Source organism: Gordionus sp. m RMFG-2023, chromosome 1, assembly GCF_954871325.1.
Source record: "Gordionus sp. m RMFG-2023 chromosome 1, tfGorSpeb1-WG-v2, whole genome shotgun sequence".
NCBI classification, from domain to species: domain Eukaryota; kingdom Metazoa; phylum Nematomorpha; class Gordioida; order Chordodea; family Parachordodidae; genus Gordionus; species Gordionus sp. m RMFG-2023.
Window position 1 is genome coordinate 45963920 of NC_088775.1, and position 24820 is coordinate 45988739.

The 24820-nt window shown below is 29.4% G+C and overlaps 1 protein-coding gene across 1 annotated transcript in view; it reads left to right on the top strand.

The window, feature by feature from the left end:
• The first annotated feature begins 12547 nt into the window (after positions 1 to 12547).
• LOC135926301 (centrosomal protein of 135 kDa-like) overlaps positions 12548 to 24820 on the top strand; it is a 46709-nt gene continuing 34436 nt past the window's right edge. The window contains exons 1-7 of the mRNA XM_065462125.1: positions 12548 to 12708; positions 13660 to 13837; positions 13876 to 13996; positions 14038 to 14205; positions 15808 to 16013; positions 16577 to 16675; positions 20164 to 20464. Coding sequence (XP_065318197.1) covers positions 12548 to 12708; positions 13660 to 13837; positions 13876 to 13996; positions 14038 to 14205; positions 15808 to 16013; positions 16577 to 16675; positions 20164 to 20464 — 1234 coding nt within the window. The remainder of the gene's footprint in view (positions 12709 to 13659; positions 13838 to 13875; positions 13997 to 14037; positions 14206 to 15807; positions 16014 to 16576; positions 16676 to 20163; positions 20465 to 24820) is intronic.

Here is a 24820-nt window from a genome sequence, read left to right on the forward strand (position 1 = left end):
AGAGATATGCATATATTGACCCCTTTACAGGTTCAGTACAGTATTTTAATGTTCGTTTTATTTCAATAATAATGTTTATTTATATTTTTGCCTGATTTTAAGTTTCATTAGTATTTAATGGCATTTTTGTTATTTAAATAGACAGAATTTTTTTTTACTTAACATAAAATATAGACAAATATATTTATCATAGGTATATGTAGTAAAGAAGTAATCTATTGTAATATTTTATCATATTATATAATATATTTGCCAGTTAGATATGATTATATATATATATATTTACGATTAATATAATAGGTGTTGTTTAACTTCCTATATTATGTACACACCAATCTATTAACGGGTAATTATATATCGCCATTTGTAATTAAGTTGCACCTTATGGTTAAATTATACTAAATAAAATGTCAATGAAAAATGATACACATTGTGAATGAATTATAGAAATAAATAAATGTAAATAATGGTTCTACCTTCGCTAAAGTGGCGACGAGGATTCTAATATTCTAATTAAAACAAGTAAGAAAATAGTTATTAATTTTATAAATTATGCCTCAGTCCAAAAATACTAGTATAATTGATAAGTTAGAAAAATATCAAATTAATGGGTCTATACAACGTTGGTTCTAATTTTAGGGACGTAACGTTAAGACTAAAGAACTGGACACCGACCGATCAAAAAAATAAGGACTTGTTCATGGTGAGTTTTGGCGCTGAGAGCATTGACATTCTCGAACAATATTTATTTCCTAAAACCATTCTAACGACTAAATTTGATAAGATAAGGAGTGTCTCGCTACATATTTTTGAGAAGAATAATACCATTTTCGGTAGTAGATTAGACTTCATAAGGTTAATTAGGAATGAGAATAAACTAATTGGAGAGTTCGCTAATAGAATCAAAATAACTGCGAAAGCGTGTTGTTTTACGCCTTCAGAAGTTGACGGTCGGTTAAGAGATCAATTAGTTGCGGGTATAGATCTACCAAGTAATTGATAAGTTAGAAAAATATCAAATTAATGGGTCTATACAACGTTGGTTCTAATTTTAGGGACGCAACGTTAAGACTAAAGAACTGGACACCGACCGATCAAAAAAATAAGGACTTGTTCATGGTGAGTTTTGGCGCTGAGAGCATTGACATTCTCGAACAATATTTATTTCCTAAAACCATTCTAACGACTAAATTTGATAAGATAAGGAGTGTCTTGCTACATATTTTTGAGAAGAATAAAACCATTTTCGGTAGTAGATTAGACTTCATAAGGTTAATTAGGAATGAGAATAAACTAATTGGAGAGTTCGCTAATAGAATCAAAATAACTGCGAAAGCGTGTTGTTTTACGCCTTCAGAAGTTGACGGTCGGTTAAGAGATCAATTAGTTGCGGGTATAGATCTACCAAGTAATTGATAAGTTAGAAAAATATCAAATTAATGGGTCTATACAACGTTGGTTTGGACGCAACGTTAAGACTAAAGAACTGACACCGACCGATCAAGAAAATAAGGACCTGTTCATGGTGAGTTTTGGCGCTGAGAGCATTGACATTCTCGAAACAATACTTATTTCCTGAAACCATTCTAACGACTAAATTTGATAAGATAGGGAGTGTCTCGCTTTATATTTTTGAGAAGAATAAAACCATTTTCGGTAGTAGATTATCCTTCATAAGGTTAATTAGGAATGAGAATAAACTAATTGGAGATTTCGCTAATAGAATCAAAATAACTGCGAAAGCGTGTTGTTTTACGCCGTAAGAAGTTGACGGTCGGTTAAGAGATCAATTAGTTGCGGATATAGATCTACCAAGTCTCGAAGTTGAACTTAGGACTAAATATCCTTTAGCATTGGATGTGAACAAAAAGCCCTTGACCTTCCAGTTCGTGCTAGATATGGCAACGGCAACAGAAAATGTTCAAATCGAAATGACTATCAAGAAAGACTTGGTAAATAGTGTCAGATTGCAAGATTGCAAACATAAAATGCCTAATTCACAAGAGTGTGTTAAGAGAGACAATAATTATAGGAAGCCTAATAACAAGTTTTACGATAATAAATGTAAGAATTTACCGGCTGGCATGAAAGATATTTATGCCCAGCTAAAAGCAAAACATGTTTTAAGTGCCAAAGAACCGGACATTTTGCAGCATGTTGCCGTAGTAAGCCTGTATATAGCAATTTAAGTAACCACATTTTTACTCAAGTGATTTAATTAATAATCTCTGGACAAGGGGATTAAATAAAAGGATCACAGCCAAAATAAATGGACTTAGTGTCACTTTTGATTATGATACAGGAGCACAAGCCTCTATTATAGGATTGAATATTTGAGAGAAAATTGGCAAACCACTAACATCTTCTACAAACCCGTTAGCAGCCTATGGAGATAAGCTTTTGGATCTTATGGGTGAAGCCATGGTTCGTGTGCAAGTGGGGAAGGAAATTCGCAATTTATCAGTTATTATAATAAAGTCAAATGACCTACCTCTGTTTGGGTTGCCATGGATTTTAGCATTTGGGTTTGAGTTACCGAGACAGGTAAGCATACAACAGGTTCTCAAAACGAATAGAAAAACAATAACATCAAGTTGCCACCAAACCAACGATGCCCCGATGGGCCACTCGAATACAATCGGTGGCCCCGCGGGCCGAAGCCCCGATGGGCCGTTCGAATACAATCGATGCTCACACGGATCGAGGATGTCACTAACGGAAAACTCAATAGGGAATTTGTTAGCTAAACAGTTTAAAGCTGTTTTTGACGGCAAACCGGGGTTAATACGTAATTTCGCGGTAAGACTCCAATTAAAAGATACGGCTGTTCCAAAATCGTTTCCAGCCTGTCGAGTGCCATTTCCGTTACATAGAGCGGTTGAACTAGAACTGGATCGCCTTGTGGCTGCGGAGATTTTGGAGCCCATCGATTCCTCTATAACTAGGGTGTTATGGGCAACCCCAACAGTAAATGTCAGGAAAAACAATGGCGAGATTCGTATTTGCGCAGATTTCAAGGTGAGTTTAAATCCCCATCTATTATATGATCATCATGTTATTCCTATGCTAGATGACTTATTGGTTAAGATTCAGGGGGGGGGGCTTTTTACGGTGATAGATTTAAAGGACGCGTATATACAAATGGTCGTTGAGATATAGTCCCAAAAATATTTGGTCACCTCAACACATAAAAAATATTATGGATACCGAAGGATGCTGTTTGGACTTTCGTGCGCACCAACTATTTTCCACTGTTACATGGACAATGTTTTAAAAGATTGCCCGATGACTGGAGTGTATGGACGATGTAATTATCTCCGGCAAAAATGATGCCGAACATCTGGCTAATTTAAAAATAGTACTCGATAGGCTGCAGGAAGCAGGCCTCAAAGCTAAATTTGGAAAAATCCAATTTCTACGGAAATCTGTTTCATTTTTAGGTATCGTTATCGACCAAAATAGGGTACATCCAAGCAAAGAGAAAGTTAAAGCAATCCAGGCCACACCTCTTCATAGTGAAGCAACTGTGTTACATCGATTGACTAGTGTAAAAGTATCATGGTTTTGGACTAATGTAGAGCAAGAGGCTTTCGATAAAGTTAAGACATTGTTATCAGCAGAAAAAACCTTAACGCCGTATAATGCTATATTGCCGTTGATTATGGAGTGTGACGCGTCAGATACAGTAATGGGGGCTGTTTTACTTCATAAGGTTTCACAAAACGGGGAAAAACCCATAGCATTCGCGTCTCGGACGTTGTTACAGTCGGAGAAACATTATGCGCCTATCGATAAAGAAGCGAGGACATTGTTATTTGGAATAGAAAAATTCCACAACTTTATCTACGGTCGAAAATTTATACTTCGGACAGACCATAAACCCTTGGAACGGTTGTTCGGGGAAAAGAGGGATCTGCCAAAGATATCGAACAATCGTCTGACACGTTGGGCCAGGAAGATGGCCGTTTACGACTTTAGCGTGGAATATTGATCTGTTCGTGAGAATATTATGGCAGACGCCTTATCTAGGCTACCGCTCCACGATATCATACCTAATCGGGATACCAAGCATGCATTGGCTATTCGAAACGTAAACTTAGAGGATATGCAAGCCTCAGAGGGAAACCTGCGCAAGAATTCAATTAAAGATCCAATACTAAAGCGAGTGGCACAACATATTGAGCAAGGGTGGAGAGGCTTTAATCGGAAAGAAGAACCAGAGCTAGTAATCTTTCACACCCAACGAGAGGAATTAACAGTAGACAGGGGAATAGTTGAAAGATTGATAATCCCTACGAAACTTAGGAATTCAGTGTTGGAAACACTACATCGGGGACATCCGGGAATGAACGCGATGAAATCTATTTTTCGGTTGTATTGTTGGTGGCTGAAGTGCGAAGAGGACATAGAACGGTATATAAAGCTGTGTGTTGAATGTCAGAAAAATCGACCAAACGTAATGGAGTTACCACTATACTCATGGAATTGTACCAAAGAGCCACGGGAGTGCATAAATCTAGATTTTGCGGGACCGGTTGACTCTTTATATTGGCTAGTGGGAGTAGATTCATACTCAAAATGGGCTGAGATAGACTTGATGAGGAATACATCGGCGAAGGAGATGTTAACGAGATTAAAGAAGTGGTTTGCTACTTTTGGGGTACCTAAAAGCATTGTAACGGATAATGGACCTTAATTTATTTCAATAGAAATTAAGCGATTTTGTGAAGAAAACAACATTTGCCACAATCGCTCAACGCCGCACCACCCGAAGACAAATGGGCAGGCGGAACAAACCATTCGAACCTTAAAAGGGAGTTATTATGCCACTCGAGAATCAATTAATGACCCGTAATAGGCTATGACTCAAACGGTAGCAGCGTATAGGCTGGGAGAACATAGTTCGACGGGTAGGTCACCAGCGATGATTATGTTCGGTCGTCAAATAAGAACTAATCTAGACTGGGCTAGACCAGAGGTGGGAAAGGAGATTGATAAAGCCAATGATAAACAAAATCAAGAACGTGATACACATTCCAATTTTAGGAAATTTGACGTTGGTCAGCGTGTATGGGTAATAGATGAAACCACTAAGGGTTGGAGAGAAGGGGTGATACAGGATAAAAAGGGATTATATTCCTATGTAGTCAAGACCCCAGATCGTGTAATACGAAAACATGCTGACCAACTAAGGGACCGTTTGATATCAGATACGACGGAGCGCGTCGCTGACAGCGATCAGAGAGAGTGGGAGACCCCAAGGCGAGGGTGGACACATAAGCCCCTGAAACGAATGATTGAAGAGATAAAGGCATCGCACAATTAATGTAGGGGGAAATGTAGTAAACAGTGGCGTAGCTAGGAATTTTCCTTAGAGGGGGTCCATACATATAAAATCCTGTGGGGATTCGCTTCCCAAACCTCCTTATACGGGCCTTTGGCCCTTTTGCCCAGGCTTCGGCCGTGTTTATCTTACAAATCATAACCATATCTTCGGTAATATATATAAATATATTTTTTAAATGCATCAATAATATGTTATTATAATTTAGTGGATTATTCTCAATGACTTTATAATAATACTATCCAGAATAATTTCAATAATAATATAATATCCTTCCACAAACATCAAAACCAGAAAAATATAAATATTAATGGCATTTATTATTTGATATAAAGTCACTTTTAAGTCATTTGAACGTATAATCTAAAAAAATATTTTTGCTCTGGGAGGGGTCCAAACCCGAAAACTACCCCCGTAGCTACGCCCAGCGTCTACATGACAGGATTTTCACTGGATGCAAACCCCCTTCAAAATCCTTTGCCTACCTCCCTAAAAAATCTCCGCCGCCTTCGGCGGCGATGTCTCTTTATCATTATTTTCACCTATTTATTTATTGATACTCTCTTTAATAATTTATAAAGGATAACCTAAATTAATCTATCTCTACTACCAACTATCAATATTTTGTGAATATAAAGAATTTATTTTTTAGATAATAAATTTAATTAAACCTCCATTATTTACAATGAATTAATTATTATGGCATTATGAGCTTTCTGAAATATCTAAACCTTTTAAATTATATTTAAAAGGATTGTTTATTTGGAAAACAATGTGTATGATTGTTTGCAATATATAGATTTGGTCGATGAATTGTATTATAATAATACTATAATAATAGTATTAATTTTTACAGCAATAAATTTTGTTTTATTTCATCTCAAAATTTAATAGATAACCCAAAAAAAAAATTTATCCTACCCCCATTAGCAGCTTACCCCCTCAAAAAAATAGGATGCAAACTGTTCCTAACTCTCCCCCTCATGTAGACGCTGGCTACGTCATTGGTTATAAATAAGTAATCTATTGTAATATTTTATCATATTATATATTATATTTGATATGATTATATATATATTTTTTTTTACGATTAATATAATAGGGGTTGTTTAACTTCCTAATGTATTATGTACAGACCCATCCATTAATGGGTAATTATATATCGCCATTTATAATTGAGTTGCACCTTATGGTTAAATAATATAGAATAAAATGTCAATAAAAACTGATACACATTGTAGTGATCTGCATCAAGTCTAATTTTTCAAGCCCGGCCAGAAATTTTTTTTTAAAAAGTTTCGCCGGCTCGAACCCGAATTTTTTTTAAAAAAAATTTACAGACCCGGCCCGAATTTATTTAAATATAGAAATTAATTTTTATAATTACTTAAAATAAAAGGAATATGTTATATGCCGTTTAATTTTGATAAATAAAATCTAATATTTTTATTTTATATGAAAAATTCAATATAAAATTGATAAATTTTGATATATTTAAAAAAAATTCCAAGGTTCGGCCCGACCCGGCCCGAATTTTTTTTAAAAATATTAGGCCCGGCCCGACCCGAATCTAATTATTTTAAATGGACTCGGGCCGGGTAGGGGCCGGGCCTAACTTTGCTGATCTCTAACACATTTTGAATGAATTATAGAAATAAATAAATGTAAATAATGGTTCTACCTTCGCTAAAGTATCTTTAATATATACCTTTTTGAGAAGTATATGTCTTTCTTCTAGGCTAATATTATCTTTATCTAAAAATTGGCTATATCATATGGATGATCATTGTACTCTAGTTTTGTATAAAGATTTTAGTTTTAAGTTTATGTCTAAATATTGAGATGTAAATTAAAATTATTTTAAAAAAAAATATTGTTGCACATTGTTGCAATCTCATTCTTTTACTAAATTAAATATCTAAAATTATTAAATAATACCAGCTAAATTATTATAAACCTGCCCAATTGTATTTTTAGAATAACTAACCTTTAGATGGCTCTATATCCTGACTCTCAATTATTCTTTCAACAATTCTTTCATTATTTGCTATTATGGGAGGGGTTTTATGTGCTAAAAATATTTTAAAATGAAAATTTTATTAAATTATTTTACTATAATTTTTTGCTTTTTGATATGATTATCACTATATTCAGTGTTTTAAAAAAAAAGGTCTAATATCCATGACTAGAAATTTGAAAATGGGGAAATTTAAAAATAATAGATAAATATTACGCCAAGGAAAACTTGAAAATGAAATTAATTGATAAAATAAATTAGTAAATGAAAAAGGTAATAATATAAAAATTTAAAAAGAATGAGATATGAATAAATATAATAAAATATAAATGAATATAAACATTAATATTTTAGAAAAATATATCCGACATCTGCATTTTTTGGCTTTGGGGGGGGGCCGCTGCGTACGCCAATGCATGGATATTATTAATTCTAATTTTAGTCATTTATAAAGTCATAAGGTATATTAAGGCTATTTTAAAATACAATGTTTCGAAAAAAATATAACTCATCATGACTAAGATATATTGATGCATATAGAGGTAGATTAAGGGATCTTACAGGTCCTTATTAAAGGGAATTTCAAATTATATAATGAAGCCTATTATGAAATTTGATAGCTCATTATAATTATAAGAATCCAGTACTATAAAAAAAAAAAATAATAAATAGTATTAAGTATAAATAATTACAACACTTTGAAATTATATAATAATTATTAAATATTAATTATAATTAATTATAACTTAAATAAAATTTAACTAGATATTTCTCATAATAGGAAAATTACTAAATAATTTAAATATTAGTAGATTTTAACCTTTTATACTGATTACATAATATGTAATATGTACTATATTAATTTATAAAGTATTTATAAGAATACGAATAGAATAGAATAAAGTGTGTGATTGAGAAATTCCAATATAATTTTATAATTTATTTTAAAAATCAGAAAAAAACAAGTTATTATTATATGTGAAAAACAAGTTATTATTATATGAGAAAAACAAGTGATTTAAAATGAAAATATATATTAATTTATATATATTTTTTTTGTCTTGAGATATACAACTGAACTTTTAAATATAAATTATTTAAGTATTTAATAATATAATAGCGCACATGCGCACATGCAACATGCACCACCTCCAAAAAATATATGAAAAAAAAAATTATAAATCTTGAAAATACAACATGGTACAAAAAAATGGGGAAGGAAAGAACTTTTTTGGCATGCGAGAGGTAATTTAGATTTATTTTTTAAGAATAAAAAAAAATATATATGTATAAAGGGGAAATGACACCATAGTTGTACATGATAGTTTTTTATGTAATTACCCTTACAAAAGGTATAGATTACACTATCGATAGGTACAATTCACACTATAAGTGGCCAATAAACAATAAATATATTTGGAATAAAATTAATATAATGAAGAAAATTATTTAATCATATTGAAATAAAAAATGAAAGAAACTACAATTTATAGGGAATAAACTCTCGCTTGGCATGCGGGAGGTATTTTTATACTGTTAAATGCGTAATAAGGTTAAAATTTAATGTTACAATGATATCATTATTAAAATAATACCCCTTACATTAAGATTAACAAGGAATTATATAACAAATAATATATATATGGGGATAGTAGGAACTACAATTGGGAATAGGGAATTATTGTCATTATTTTATTTTATTTATTTTTTTTTGAAATATAATAAACAATTACAATTGGGAAGGGGAAATTATTGTCATTATTTCCTTTTTTTTTGAATATAATAAACAATTACAATTGGGAAGGGGAATTATTGTCATTATTTTATTTTATTTTGGAATATAATAAACAATTACAATTGGGAAGGGGAAATTATTGTCATTATTTCCTTTTTTTTTGGAATATAATAAACAATTACAATTGGGAAGGGAGAATTATTTTCAATATTAACAATGTTACTTATTAATCAAAATTATCACAACTAGGAAAGATAGAATATATATGATGCTTTAATATTTGTAACCCACAATATAAAAGTAAAAATATAATGCAATATATTCCTATTAATAATTTCTAATGTGATCAATATGAACAAAGAGAAACTTATCATCTACCTGAATTTCCCAAATGACGTTACTAATTCTCCCAATGACAATCCCCACACGCCATTCTTGATTGAAGCCCACTTTGACAAAAACAGAATTGCCAAATGTTAATTCTCTGAACTTTATTCTTTTAATTTTAGGTCGCATATCACAGTCACTGTCCTTCAAAAAACTCTTAAATCTATGTTCCCTGCCGAATAATCTAAACGCAGGTGAAGTTTTGGTTGTCGAATGAGTGGTATTGCAATAATTCAATAACACCTCTTCCAATAACCTATCATCCCAACCACCTAATTTATAAATCATATCCTTAGCTGAGCGTACCGCTCTTTCAGCCATACCATTTGAAGACGGATGGTATGCAGGAGTAAATATATGTGTTATACCCTTTTTTAATATAAAATTTTTAAAATCATACGACCTAAAAGCTGGTCCATTATCAGAAACCAACTCTACGGAGTAACCAAATCTAGAAAAAATATTATTTAATACCATAATCGTGGTATTAGTAGTAATATTTTTAACCTTGATAATCTCAAGCCATCGAGAGTACCCATCAATTATTACTAATCCATAATAATTCTTAATGGGTCCAAAAAAATCAATAAAAATACGATACCAGGGTTTGCTCGGATCTACCCAATGATTATTTCTAACCCTTGGTAATTTTGGAGCATTTACCATACACATATTAAACCTAAAAACCATTTCCTTGATGTCTCTTTTAACCCCAGGCCACCAAAAATATCTTTCCATAATATCAATCATCCTAGACAAACCTATATGTCCCTCATGAAGAACATATAGAATCTCTTTTCTTAGCGATTGGGGAATAACAATCTGCTCTCCCTTAAAAATGCAATCATTTTTAATGAACAACAACTTACCTAGCTCCATATATACTTTAATCTGTGTGAAATCTCCCGCTTTATTCAAAATAAATTGTTTAACTTTGATAAGTTCTAAATCTTCCACAGTCTCTCTTCTTATCATATCTAAATTATTCAAAATTCTCTGGTCATTTAAATCATTATCAATATTAAAAAAACAAATAACATCTTCCTTTATTAACCTAGATAACCCATCAGCAATAAATTGATCTTTACCCCTCCTATAATTAATGTCGAAATCAAACCCGGCTAAACAAAAAGCCCATTTCTGAAGCCATGGCGACATATTGTAAAGTTTAACCGGATCTATTCCAAACAAATTAATTAGAGGTTTATGATCCGTAAAAATTTTAAAATTCCTCCCTACTACATATTCCCTCCATTCCTTAACAGCCACAACAATCGACAATCCTTCTTTCTCAATAATCGAATATCTTTTCTCAGCACCCGTCCATGCTTTTAACATAAACTCAATCGGCCTTTCAAGACCATCCTCTTCAACATGAAATAAAACAGCACCCATACTTTTATTAGAAGCATCAGTAGAAATAAATAAATTTTTAGAAAAACCTTCTATGAACCTTGAATAATAATTGATCAGACCCAACCACGAATGCAATTCTTCCTTACTTATAGGTTCAGTCATGGTACTTATCGGATCAATCTTTTCTTTAATTGGCTGTATACCTTTGTCACTTATCAAATAACCTAAATACTTAATACTCTCTTTGCAAAATTAACTTTTTTTTATATTTCCAATCAAACCAAAATCCATCATTCTTTGAAATACCTTTTTCAATTTATTAAAATGATCTTCCTTATTCTTACCAAAAATTAATAAATCATCTAAATAATACATAACCCCGTTAGTCAGCAAAAATTTCATCCATGGTCTTTTGGAAATAAGCAGTCGACACTGTAAGTCCAAAAGGTAATCTATTAAATTGAAAAAGACCTTTATGGGTTGAAACGGTTAAAAATTTGGAAGTTTCTTTAGAAATAGGTATTTGCAAATAAGCCGAGGAAAAGTCTATTTTTGAAAATAATCTGCCTTTTCCGACCTTAGCAATAATGTCACTTATCCTTGGAAGCGGATATTCAAAACTGTGGATTAACAGTGACCCTAAAGTCAGCAAAAACTCTCAAAGCATTATCCTTCTTTTTAACCAAAACTAATGGTGTCGCCCATTGGGAAAATATAACAGGGGTTATTATGCCATGTTGACACCATTGTTCTAGAATGTTACCTAACTCTTCTTCTATTTCAAACGGTACTCTCCTGGCCTTCAAAAATCTTGGTTTAAAATCATCTTTTAACAAAATATTTTACTTGGAAACAGTTATAATTTTATTTTTTTAAAAAAATTTCGGAAGAAAAGGAAGCTTTTCAATAAATTTTTAAATATTTTTTTTACAATTCAAATAAATAAAAATTATTTCACTTTTCAATGATAATATTAAAAACTCTTATATCAATCAAAAAAAATATTCTTGTAGGCACTCTTTTTTTAATATTTTGCAATCTAATAATAAAGCCAACAAAAATTTTAGAAACATGCTGTGTCAATATTTTTTTTTTAAAAAAAATTTATTTTTTTCTTTCATCAAGGCAGGAGGAGCGGTATAAAACATAAAAGAAATATTATATTAATAAAATTGAAAAACATCTGGATAAAGGGTAAAAAAATAAATATCATGAAGATCTTTGAAGATCGTTACACAAAATTTTTAAAAAATAAAAGATAGATCTTTGAAGATCGTTGCTCAAATTTTTTTATAAATAAAAGATCTTCAAATTTTACGATCTTCAAAGATCTTGCTCAAATTTTTGAGCTAGATCACGCTCAAAAATCTTCAAAGAAGATCTTTTGTACAACTCTGTTAAAAACACAATCAAACCTTTTAACTAAATTATTACTATCATAATTAAAATCATAACAATTTTTTTTAATAAACATTGACGGAATAACCAAATTCCCTCTATCAAATCTGTCATTATTTTTACAAGGATTGTTAAAAGTTACAAAATTTACCCTATCTCTAACTCTTTAGTATTAAAATTAAAATTGAATCTAATCAAATTCTTTGATCCAATCTAGACCACATAAAGGTGGTCCCTCCCCTTCCAAAACATAAAATCTAAATATTTAATCGTATTTAGAAATTTGACCTTACAATTAATAACTTTACCAATGACTGTGATAGGCGACCCTTCATACGAGAATAATTTCTTCGAACAACTTTTCAACTCCACATCTTCATCCTTCGCAAGCTTTTCAAACTCTTTCATGGGCAAGGATGACACCGGAAATCAGTATCTATCATCTATCGAAATACTCTCTGGAAGACTCAAGTCTGTCCGGTTTTGTATTGAATAACTCCAAAATACGCGTGATCTTGTTCTTTTCGACTTTATTTTGTACTAAATCTTTCATTTGTTGATATGATAAATTATCAATGTTATCCATGATACTCAGCCATCTCTTTATCCAATGTTTCGAATAATTTATATTTTTTTGTAGCTTCATCTATAATATTCTCCGCAAGAAATTTCAGATCCAACGTCTTCAACAATACCTTGATCTTTACATCATTTCTATCCTCCATCATAAAGTATTTATAAGAATACGAATAGAATAGAATAAAGTGTGTGATTGAGGAATTCCTATATAATTTTATAATTTATTTTAAAAATCAGAAAAAAACAAGTTATTATTATATGAGAAAAACAAGTTATTATTATATGAGAAAAACAAGTGATTTAAAATGGATTAATTTATATATATTTTTTTGCCTTGAGATATACAACTGAACTTTATTTAAGTATTTAATATTATAATAGAGCACATGCGCACATGCAACAATTTATAAAAAAAAAATTTCAATAGCTAAACGGAAACCCTAACTAATTTAATATAACTATTTCGTATTTGGAAGAAATCTTCTTTTCTTCTCTCTTTTCTTCTCTCTTTTCTTCTCTCTTTTCTTCTTATCTTCTCTCTTATATACTCATAACTATACTAATACTATAATCGGATAGGGCGTAGTTCCACTCTTTAATGATAAAACTACTGAGTTACAAGGTTTGTTAGTATCCTTGAGAAAAAAATCATCAGAATAAATATATGGAGGGGCCTCCATGTAATTCAAGTTAGCTCACTTTGGGCAGGTCCATGACTAACGTGCTTGATATGATATTTCAATTTTTTTGATTTGAATATATCCAATCACATTTTATTTAGTAAATAACCATACAAATATTAAAAATTTGCGAAAGCGCATAATTTAAAAATTATTTTATAAGGTTGGCTATGCATGTGGGATATGATAATGACCATTTATATAGAAATTTACGAGGCAAATTGGATAAAATGGGTTTCATTCAGCCATTTGGATTGGAATCAATTACTTTGATTAATTCATTAGTAAATGAATTATTTTATTGCCAAGAAAAGATTACTTATAAAGAGGATTCTAATGAAGTATATTTATATAAAAATTTATTTAGTTTTTTTTTTAGTTTAAACCATCATCAAAATTTATCAGTCTTAAAACACACATGGCATCTTTACTTAAAAAGATATGTGAGTTGCATGAAACAAACTTGATATTAAAACAAGGACATGAAAAGGAAATCACTGGTATCTTATATAAACCTAAAATAATATAAGCCTAATGTTAGAATATAAGATAAAAACTTCCCATTTAGAACAAGAAAATGCTAATTTTAGATTCAGAGAAGCAGAATTCATTAAAAATATAAAGCATATTGAATTAGATAATAAAGAAAAATCAAAGTTGTTATTAAAATTGGAAGAAAATAATTTAAAAGCTGTGATTCAAACACCAGGTTTTTATTTTTTCATAAAATATGTTTTACAAATAAATAAAAATGCAGAAATTAATATAGCTTTGTTTTAAATCCCAATAACTAAATTTTAACAATCATAAATTTACATTTTGCTACAATAAATAATTTCAAATCTTATACCAGAAATCAATTTTGACAACTTTTATCAGCAGAATTCATTAAACACTTAATTTTTTTAAAAAAAGTAGATTTATAATATTTAGCAACTTTTGCAATTCATGCAAAATATAACTTAATTTAGTTCAATTTTTTAATTTTAACATAATTATTTTTCTCTAGTTTTATGTGAGTAAATCATAAAACTAATAATTTTTAGGCTTTACTGATATTTTTTGGAAGGTGTTGATATCTAATAAGTTCATCCCCAAATCTATCAAAAATTTCTATCATTATCATCACTAGGCATAGATGGGATTTTTAGCAATTTTCCTGGTAAAATTATCTCATATTTTTTTTATAAGTCATAAAATATCACTTGGAATTAATATTAAAAAAGTAAGTAAAATAAATTACAAAATTGTGCATTAAGCTGGGTTTAATTGATATTTAATCTCATTAAAACTACGGGCAGAACTTTGCACCACTAACATTTTTGTGCCCCTTAGAATTTATCACCAATTATTTAAATCATGCAGGTAGAATTAATTGGCTGGATTTAAGCCGATCATTTTAAAAATAGCTAAATTCGAGCTATTTAACAATACCAAATGCAGGCATACATGCTCTGTATAAAAATTTTTTGAATTTTTTCAACCATTTGAATATTAAATTTATAAATAATAATAAAATTTAAAATATATAATATTAAAAAGCTAATAATTATATATATTTTTATTCTAACACATCCTCATCCATGGTTACAATTTTTTTTTACTTAAAGATAATATGTTTAAAAAATCTAGCTTTAATATTTTCTGTTTATACAGGAAGTATTTTAATCGAATTTAGAAAATAAATTATTTTTAACAATCTTATGAAAATATATGACAAAAAATTATACATTGACTGTATTTATTATAAACCATCTTAAATCTAAATTACTAAGAATGATGACACATTAGTAAATATGGATAATGAAAGCTAGGCAAATTAAATACAAGTTATCTATCAAAGTTATCAAGTAATTATTCAATGATAAACAAATTATGATTCACTATAAATATATTGTAATAATCATATATTTATCAAAAAACAATCACCCACAGGATAGATATTTTATATTTTGGGGAAGGAAATAGAATCATATTCTGCCTCTCTACATTAAGTGTAGAATGTGCCCTACAATATTTCAACCTCAATGTCCAATGACATAAAATTAAATGTATAAATTCAGATTAAATTCTAATAAAGATTTTAGAAAAATGATAAGGATCTGAATAAAGATTCGTGTGAAGATGATATAAGTTTTTTGAAGATAAAGATAATTCTTTAAATTTTTTTTATAAAATCCCTCAATTAAAATGTTTATTTATTATATATAAAACTATCCTCTCATCCTCTACACCAATTAATTTTCTTTTCAAATTCTTTATGACCAATAATTAAATAAATTTAATCACATAAAATTTTTATGTTTAAAAGGTGGTAATAAAGCTCCCATCCCTTTCAAGCATGAAAAAATGATAATTGATTCATTCTTACCACCTAGTGCCAATGTAAAATCATCCTTGCCCCAAAATAATATCACCAACTCATCCGAGGAGGGTAGTAAAGATAGCATAACAGAAACATCTTCATTCACTAATGCAGGTGAGGACAAGCGAAAACATTCAATAGATGTTTTTAAGGTTTTGAATTTTTAAACTTGAATATTGTTCATTAAACCTACCTAATACAAAACTTTCAAAAGTTGATTACCCACTCTTATGGTTTAAAGGAGGGTACTTAAATTAAATCAAAGAAACCATTAATGTATTAAAATCACAGACTGCAAGCTTGTAACCCAGCTTAGATTCTGTCTTAAATGGCTAAATTTTAAAAATCCAAGCCAGGCCAAATTCACAAAACCTGGACTGAGCTGGGTTGATTTAAATTTTTAAAAATTAATAATCGGTTAGATAACATTCATTTACTGGTTATATTTTAATTTTACCTTTGAAACAATTTACAAGAGAGTCAAAACTATTAATAATAACGAGATTTTAAAATTATGGGCTTGGATGGACTGCATGATGATCAAAATTAAAAAATCTGAGCTAAACTTATAATCAAAAATATGCGAATCAGGCCCAAAAAATTAACAAATTTTTTATTATTGCTTCCAACACATAATATTGAAACGGAACAAGATATTCAAGGATATATAATTGACATACTCATATCTCATTTTAATATATAAAAATGGGATTAGATAGTTGAAAATCAGATTAATACGCTGAACAAGAGGCTGAATGAATCGGAACTCAAAAGAAATACATGCCAACAAGAGTTAATGGATACCAAGGAAAAGGTAATGATATAAATTTTAATACAGGGTTTTCCATTCAAAAAATAAAAGCCAATCAAAAATGGAAAAGGGTCATTAAAAAAAGAAAAAGGTCCGATTAAAAAGGAAAAAGGATACTGAAAAAAGGAATCGTTTTTTAAAAAAATATTATTTCTATGATGTCATTTTAATGATCCTGAAATTTAATATCCTTCATTAATTTTTGGTTATTTTTAATTTAATGGGTCCACTTTTTGGGAAAACCTTTTGATACTTCTCAATTAATTTTTCGATCCATTTCATAATTATGTTATATTTTTAGGTAATAATTTATTACCAATTAAGATATAATAAAATTATAATTTTTTTTATTAAATACCTTTATTTTATTAATGTTTTGAAATATTGATTATCACACGAAATTTGTGATAAAATTTAAGGTAATATATAAATTTTAAAAATAGCTTATGGATAACTGGGTTATTTCATGTCAAATCAATCACGATTCGGTCGACCCCTTTAAACATATTTTATAAACTAAGAGCTAGGAGGGTAAAATTTTGATCAGTTATAAGTAACACTAACCTTAATTTGTAGACTAAATTTTAATAAAAATCGAAAGGGATAGTCCAAAAATCATTTTTTTTCATCAATTTGACGTGGTATCCCACTCTTGCATAATATTTAAAAATTAATAAATATCAGAGATCTGCAGGTCCAGCCCCCGGGCCGTATTTAATTTTTTAAAATATACCAGGGCCAGGCCTGGCCTAAAAAAAAATAAAAACCAAATATTTTAAATCGTATTAGCTATAAAAATTAAAAATAAATATAATATACTTTAAAAAAATCCGGGCCAGTCTTGCAAATGGTACCTCTGCAGGTCTCTGAATTATAAACTAAAAAAATTGAAATTATATATTTTAAAAATTGATATTTCTGGCTATTATATCGATAAATTCTCTTCATTATTATCGTTTATTCAGATAAATTATAATTACAACTATAGTCGGGCCTTAGGATTAGCTATAACTGAAGATGGGGAATGGTTGTTATAATCACTATCTACTCATAGTGTATTAAAGATAACTACTATTATTTTTAATAAACGATTATGATGAATATAGCCATAAACTATCTAAATGACTATGACTAATAGCCATAGTCAATTTTAAATAGCTCTGGCTAATAATTTTTTAATTGTGAGATATCCCTAAGTAATGAATATAAATAAACAAAACAAAAGAAAAAATCCTAGAAATTTATTTTTATTTTACAATATACATATAATAGTCTTACAAGTATGTACATCTTGATCACAAACGTGTAGAGGGTTCCTCATATTTTCATTCCCCAAATTTTCTTTAATATTCACTTCTATGGAAATGAGGAATACCTAGCTTAGCTCTTTTGTGTGGCGTAGCCAGGATTTTTAATGGAGGGTATTAAAAATTTTTTGGTGGTAAAGCCCCCATACCTTTTTTTTGATTGCCTTCGGCGGTCCCTTTTATAAAAAGTTATTAAATATTAATAATTTTTCGGTAGTCTTTATTTTATCTCCGTTGAAGTTAGCTGAACAAAACCTAATTTTAAAATATAACAATGTTTTGTGCTGTATTATTGTCTGATTTTAACCAGCATAGTAGCCAGTATAAAGGAAAAAAATTATTAGTAATAAGATTTTGGCCGATCTTAAGATTAAAAAGTGACTGTAAATTTTATCAATGAAGTGTATATTAATTTAATCCGTTTGGTAGACAGTATAAAGAATTAGAAAATTGCTAAAATAGATATCCCGCAAAATGAATAATATAAAAAACTATCTGGCATGCCTTAATATTTAATGCCTGACTTACTTTCAATTCCTCACCAAATATGAGAACCCCCCAAAAAACTGTTATTGACAAAGTGAAAACTATTACATAACGCTCTAAGTGTGAAGTGAGCCAAGCTTTTGGAAACACTAATTTTGAAACTTATACTAAATTATTGAGTTTAGCTTTCTTAGGATATTTTATTGCTTTATTCTCTTTGGCAATTGGTTTAAAGAGGAAAAGAATTTTTGGTGAAAAATAAAAAATTGTCAATATTTGCATCATGTCAGAACGGGGAATATATAAATTTTAACTATCTGGTTTGCGTTAATATTTAGTGATTTATTAGTTCTTTACTGCCATTAAAAAAGTGACCGAATTATGAACCAAAAACTAAATATTATATCACTTTTAAGCATAATGTTAGCTAAACATCTGGAAGCATTATCTCGGAAATTTATGTCAATAATTAGTGCCTTTTTCTTACATCTTTAATGCTTCAACCCGTTTGGCAGATAGTTTAAAGAAAAACATTTTTGGCAAAATAATAAAAAATCGCGAAAATTATAGAAGCAATGAATAATATGTAATGCATGATTAGTACTTATTAGTTCACCGATCAGTTTTTTTCAGCCAATAAATAAAAACTAGTTATAAGCGAAATAAAATTTCGGCAAATCTTAGGCGAAATCTTAAATATCGAATTTTAAATTATCAAAAATAAATTTGGTTTAAATACATTAAGGTTTATCTTTCCCCGATTCAAAATATTTTTGAATTTTATGATTTTCAGTTTGTTTAATAAATATAGAAGTAATTTAAATCTCATTGATCAAGATAGACGAAGATTCTAGACAATTAAAATAATAACCAAATATCTAAAATTAGTTTTACTATTATTATCGTTATAAAAACTCCTATCAACTTTTAAAATATTTGATGTGATTGTAGTTTAGATACTTTTATATTTGATTTATCCATATTTCGACAAATGTTAAGCACAGATATGCCACAAGTCTATTTGACTACCTTTTTGTGCTGCTCATTATTTCTTCATAATGAAATTGACAAAGTAGATTTTTTTTAAAGGGAATATGACAAACTAGACAAGTTTTTCTGCAAGATAATTTAAAATTTATTAAAAAAATATATAATAATCAAATATGATAGATATTTCATTTTTTCATGGGGGGGGTGTTTAGATCCTTATACCCCCCCCCCATGTCTACGCCACTGTTGCATCCACTAATGTTGTTAAACGGCTCGATTTTAGCCGATTTTATAACTCGAGATTTCGTGAATAGATGGCAAAAATATTGAGTTAAACGTTTTTAAAAATCGGTTTAAATCGAGCTGTTTAATAACAATAGTACCCATAAAAATAAAGAGCATTTACGATTAAATCACGTATCACGTAAATGGCCTTCTGATTTTGGAAATATAACTAAAAAACTATTTGCCAGAGCTCTTTAAAATTGATTATGGCTATTAGTCTTAGTTATTAAATCTGGCTATGGCTTTTAGGCATACTTTTTTTATGATTACAGGCATATATATCTACTATTTTTGTCGGTTAAAATAATTGTTTAAACTTAACCGATTCTTCCCCTATATCTATAACTAGGTTACACTTATATTGTTTAATATATTGATTAATATTACCAATCGTGTTTAATCGACGATTTTGTTTTATGACAGTTGCGCGCAAAGGATGAGTTGATTGAGAGAATGATAGGTCCATGCTCCAATTTGGCGCCCGTCACTGTAGCGAATCAGAATGCTAATGAAGTTGATCTGAATACTAGTATGGACACATCGAGCCTGATAGACGATATACGGATACCGAAGGCCAATCGTGACGCCGCCTTTACGGATGCCTTTCTTCGCAACCTCGTAAAAAATGTCGGTCACCTCAGGCTCAAGTATGACGACTTAAAGCGATATCTCGAAACACTCGAGACTGGAAAAACTGTCGACAGCATTCGATATCTCGAAAAAGGTTGGTCATCAAAATTAAATTTCTTAAAAAAATAATATATTATTTATCGTTTTAGTTTTACCATATCAAATGAAAAAAAGAATCCCCCACCCATTCCGATATAAATTAATATACATATTTTTTGGGAAGGGCTTAGTATAGGGATTAAATGGGATGTAATAATTATCTCACTTATATAATTGCTTCTGTAAGTTTTTATATAATCTGAAATAAGTTATGGCGGAAAAGGAAATAGGACAATATGATCATCTATTTTAAAAAAGTTTTATGGAACGATAATTCAATAGTGATTGTTCATCAACATGCATAACCCTTATAGCACCTCTAAGCAATATTTTCAGATTCTCTTATAATCTTCCTCAAATTTTTTATACAAACTTATCTATTAAATTTTTATAATTTTCATAGATTAGGATTGATTGCTTTGGTCAGTATATTTGATAGAAATATGAGATAAAAAAAAATAGGGTGACAAAGTATCCTTCTATTCTTCAAAATTAAACTCCGATTAAGCAAAATCTTTTTTATTTTACATTAAAATCAGTAGGGAAGACGGGGGTTATATTGTCTATAAAAGATTGAGAGGCTGTGAAAAAGTGAAGTAACTTATCAAATTAATTTAAACGTTGTTTTATTCTTTATATATTTATCTATGGTAGAAATTAATAAGAAAAAAATATTATAAAAATTTTTGAGTTATGAAAAAGACATGGGAGACGTATTATCCATTTGTGGGGCATGTTTTAGCCTATCATTTTCTATGCATTTTATTCATACAAAAAACACAAAAATTATAATATTAATATACAATTATGATTCATTACATATTTAATCACATTTATTACAAATAAAAGAGAAATTAAAATCGCTACAAGATCCATATACCCATAAATGACCTCGACATTGGAACCAATCTTCATTCTGATGGTGTACTGATAACTTTTGCCGCATACTAAGCAACATTCTTTTTTTTCTAGCGATATTCATATTTAAGCATTTTTTTTGCTCTTCTATTTTTGGCTTGTATGGTGTTTTTCCTGATTAGTGGCCTTAGCTCTGGCCATTTTTTTTATATGGAGATGATGTTAAAATGGATGTTGTCATTTGATTACTAGTGGTTTTTTTAAAATATTATGTGGGGAATAATATTCTCTTAAGTAAAATCGATTCCCATCTGAGAAGATTCTTTGAAAGATGGTTGCGAAGTAATTTCAGATAAATTTAGTTGAATCTCATTAGGATCTTTATTGTTAATAAAATATAATGGATTCGAATTTTTGTCATTAAAAATCAAAGGATTTACCAAATACTCGAGGATTCAAAACCCTTCTGAATATTTGAAGCCGAGGTGGCTTTATCTTCTTTACCACTTCAGGGATATTATAAGTTGTAAAACTTTTCTCTGGGTGCATTCCCATCCATGCATCCAAAGCACTATTGTAATATTTTTTAAGAAGTCCAAAAACGGTTCTATCAAATGGTTGGAGTTAATGGGTGCAATGGGGAGGGAGAAAACAATGCCACTGTCAGAGGATAGCTCAATGACTTCAATACATTGATGAGATGTATGATCTAGAAAAAGTAAAACTTTTTTTTTCAAGACTGGAATTAGCATATTTTAAAAAATGTTTAAAATCTTCAGCCAACATCTACCCACTGGACGCGCCAATGCATCCTATTGGGCCATCTCTTAAATAATGATCATAGAATTTTTTCTGGGATATATAAACATAAATGGAATAGAATTTCCTAAGGCATTAACAGCAATTGTCAAGGTCATGATTGTATCACGTTCTGATGTAATAATTTCCCCTGTTTCTCGCCTTTCCTTTCTATAACTTTATTAGGCCGTCGAACTGTTGTTAATTCTATGAAAATATTAAAGATTCAGTTTCATCCATATTATATATATCACCTGGTAGAAAGTTATTTTCCATTAAAACAGACAAATAATTATTAAAAAAGAACTCAACAATTTCTTGGTGTTCTCAAAGATATGGTTGGATTTCTTTTAATCAAACCAGTCTTCATTAGCTGATTGAGTTATTTCCCAAGATTTTGGTACTTCAAAACTATGCATCTTAGCCATATGATATGCTAAAATTCTAACCTATATTTAAACATAAGATATTAAATTATTTATATATTAAATCTCATTAAAATCCTAATTCTTAAATTTTATTCTGAATTTATTTTAGAATTATAGAATTAATATATACAATCTTAAATCAATGTATAAATTATTTTAAAATCTATTATAATAATCCTCAAAAAACGTCAATCAAATTTAACCATAGTGTTCTTTTAAAAAATATTTGTCCAATGATAATCATCATAGCAATTTTAAGCCAATAGTAATTCCCACGTGATTTGTAATATGGCGAATTTCTTCAAATGCAACCCATAATTTAAAAATATAGATGTGATGATGGCACTTTCAGAAATAATAGTTTATATCAAAGTAAATTTTTAATATTAATAAATAATTTTAAATTATTTTAGAGTTAGAAAATCAAACATTTTAGATTGAACAATAATATTTTGAGAAACATGGATTTCCAAACTGCCTTGGCTCATTTGATGGTAAGCACATAAAAATTAATAGTCCTGTAAAATTAGATCTTTTAAATCAATTGCACTTGGTTTAGCTGATAGCAATTTTATACAACTATATATCTTTTAATTAGGTAATTTTTATGCATAAGGAAATATTTGCATCTCTCTTATCTTATCTGAAAATTTGGCCTTTCTACATGCATTCCATAGTGTATATTTTCTCATAACTTCATAATTGTAGAATGTAGGTTATTCATAACTTATAACATTTTTGATTAATTAGAATATCTTTTTATTTTTTCTATTGTAATTTAATATTAATGTCTTAAATTTAATTTTATAATTTGTAACTAAGTAATAAATTATTTGGAAAGGTGGTGGTTTTTTAAAATTAAAATTAGGATGAACTCGGCATGGTACTTTAATATGTATTCATGAATTTCATATAGCTAACCAGAAGAATGATAGGTAAATAAGATATTTCCTCTTCATTTGATGATAATTTTGAAAAATTTTCCCAATGATATAAAATAGCAAAAAAATATATACATATTAGACAGATTTAATTCTTATAAACCCCTTACTATTTTTCTGGATCCATGGAAGAAAAAATAAATTATTCTAGGTTTTCCTAGGCTTGGGAAATATTTTTCACAATTAATATGGACTTGGATGTAGCTTGGGAAACATTTTTCAAAATTAATATAGTCTTAGATTCCTGAAAATTTTTTAATTTTAATTTCTTTTGAAGACATGGCCAGGCCTGATCTAAAACCAAGGCCCATGCAACTTTCATATTCTGATTGTATTTTTAAATGCATTGTGACTTTTTATATATTTTATTTCAGTTCTCAACCACCAAAATTATTATGGTCTTTGGGCGGGTTTGAGAAAATTTTCCCAAGTGCGTGGACCTGGCTTGGGAATTTTTTTAATATTAGGCATAGGTGTAATATTTAACACAGAATATTTATATGGCCCTCAGGTAAAAGCTAATTTAAATATATTTTTATTCAAAAAAATAGTATTCACTCTTAGTCTAAATGGGTTGGCCTTGGTCTGAAGTAGGGGTGAGCTGGGTTAAAATAGAATAAAATATAGATATGGTTTTTAGAGATTTACCTATCTCCAGGTTTGGGAAAAAATTTTGAAAATTACTATAGGTTGGCCAGGCTTGAGAAAAACTTTAATAAAATTATTTGAGTTGGGCTGGGCTTGAAAAATATTTTTATAAATTATATTGGGCTGAGTTTAGGGAAAAATTTTCAAAATTATTATGAGCTTGGACGCTTGATATTTTTTTTATTATTAACTATGGGTCAGACATTACCCTAAAACAAGTTATTTTGCAGGCCTGTGCTCGGCCTGATCAAAAAACCAAGGCCCATTAAAATCTCATTTTTATTGTATTTTTATATTCATTATGATTATTTAAATATTTTATTTCAGTTCTCAACTACCAAAATTATTATGATCTTTCATTGGGCTTGGAAGAATTTTTCAAAATTATTATGGCCTTGTACTTTGCATGGGAATTTTTTTTAATTAAATATTAGGTATAAGTGATCAGTATTATTTAACAAATAATATTGGTAATATCAAATAAAAGCTTTAAATTTATTTTTACTCAAACCATAATATTTACACTAAGTTTTAATGTATTGAACCTGGCCTGAAGGAGGGAGGGGGTAAAAAGAATAAAAATTGGATATTTTTTTCAAATAACAGGTAACAACTAGCATTTGTGTTGTCAAATACCTAACTTTGATAATCTCTATTGTGGCTTAGTCAAGCTTTTAG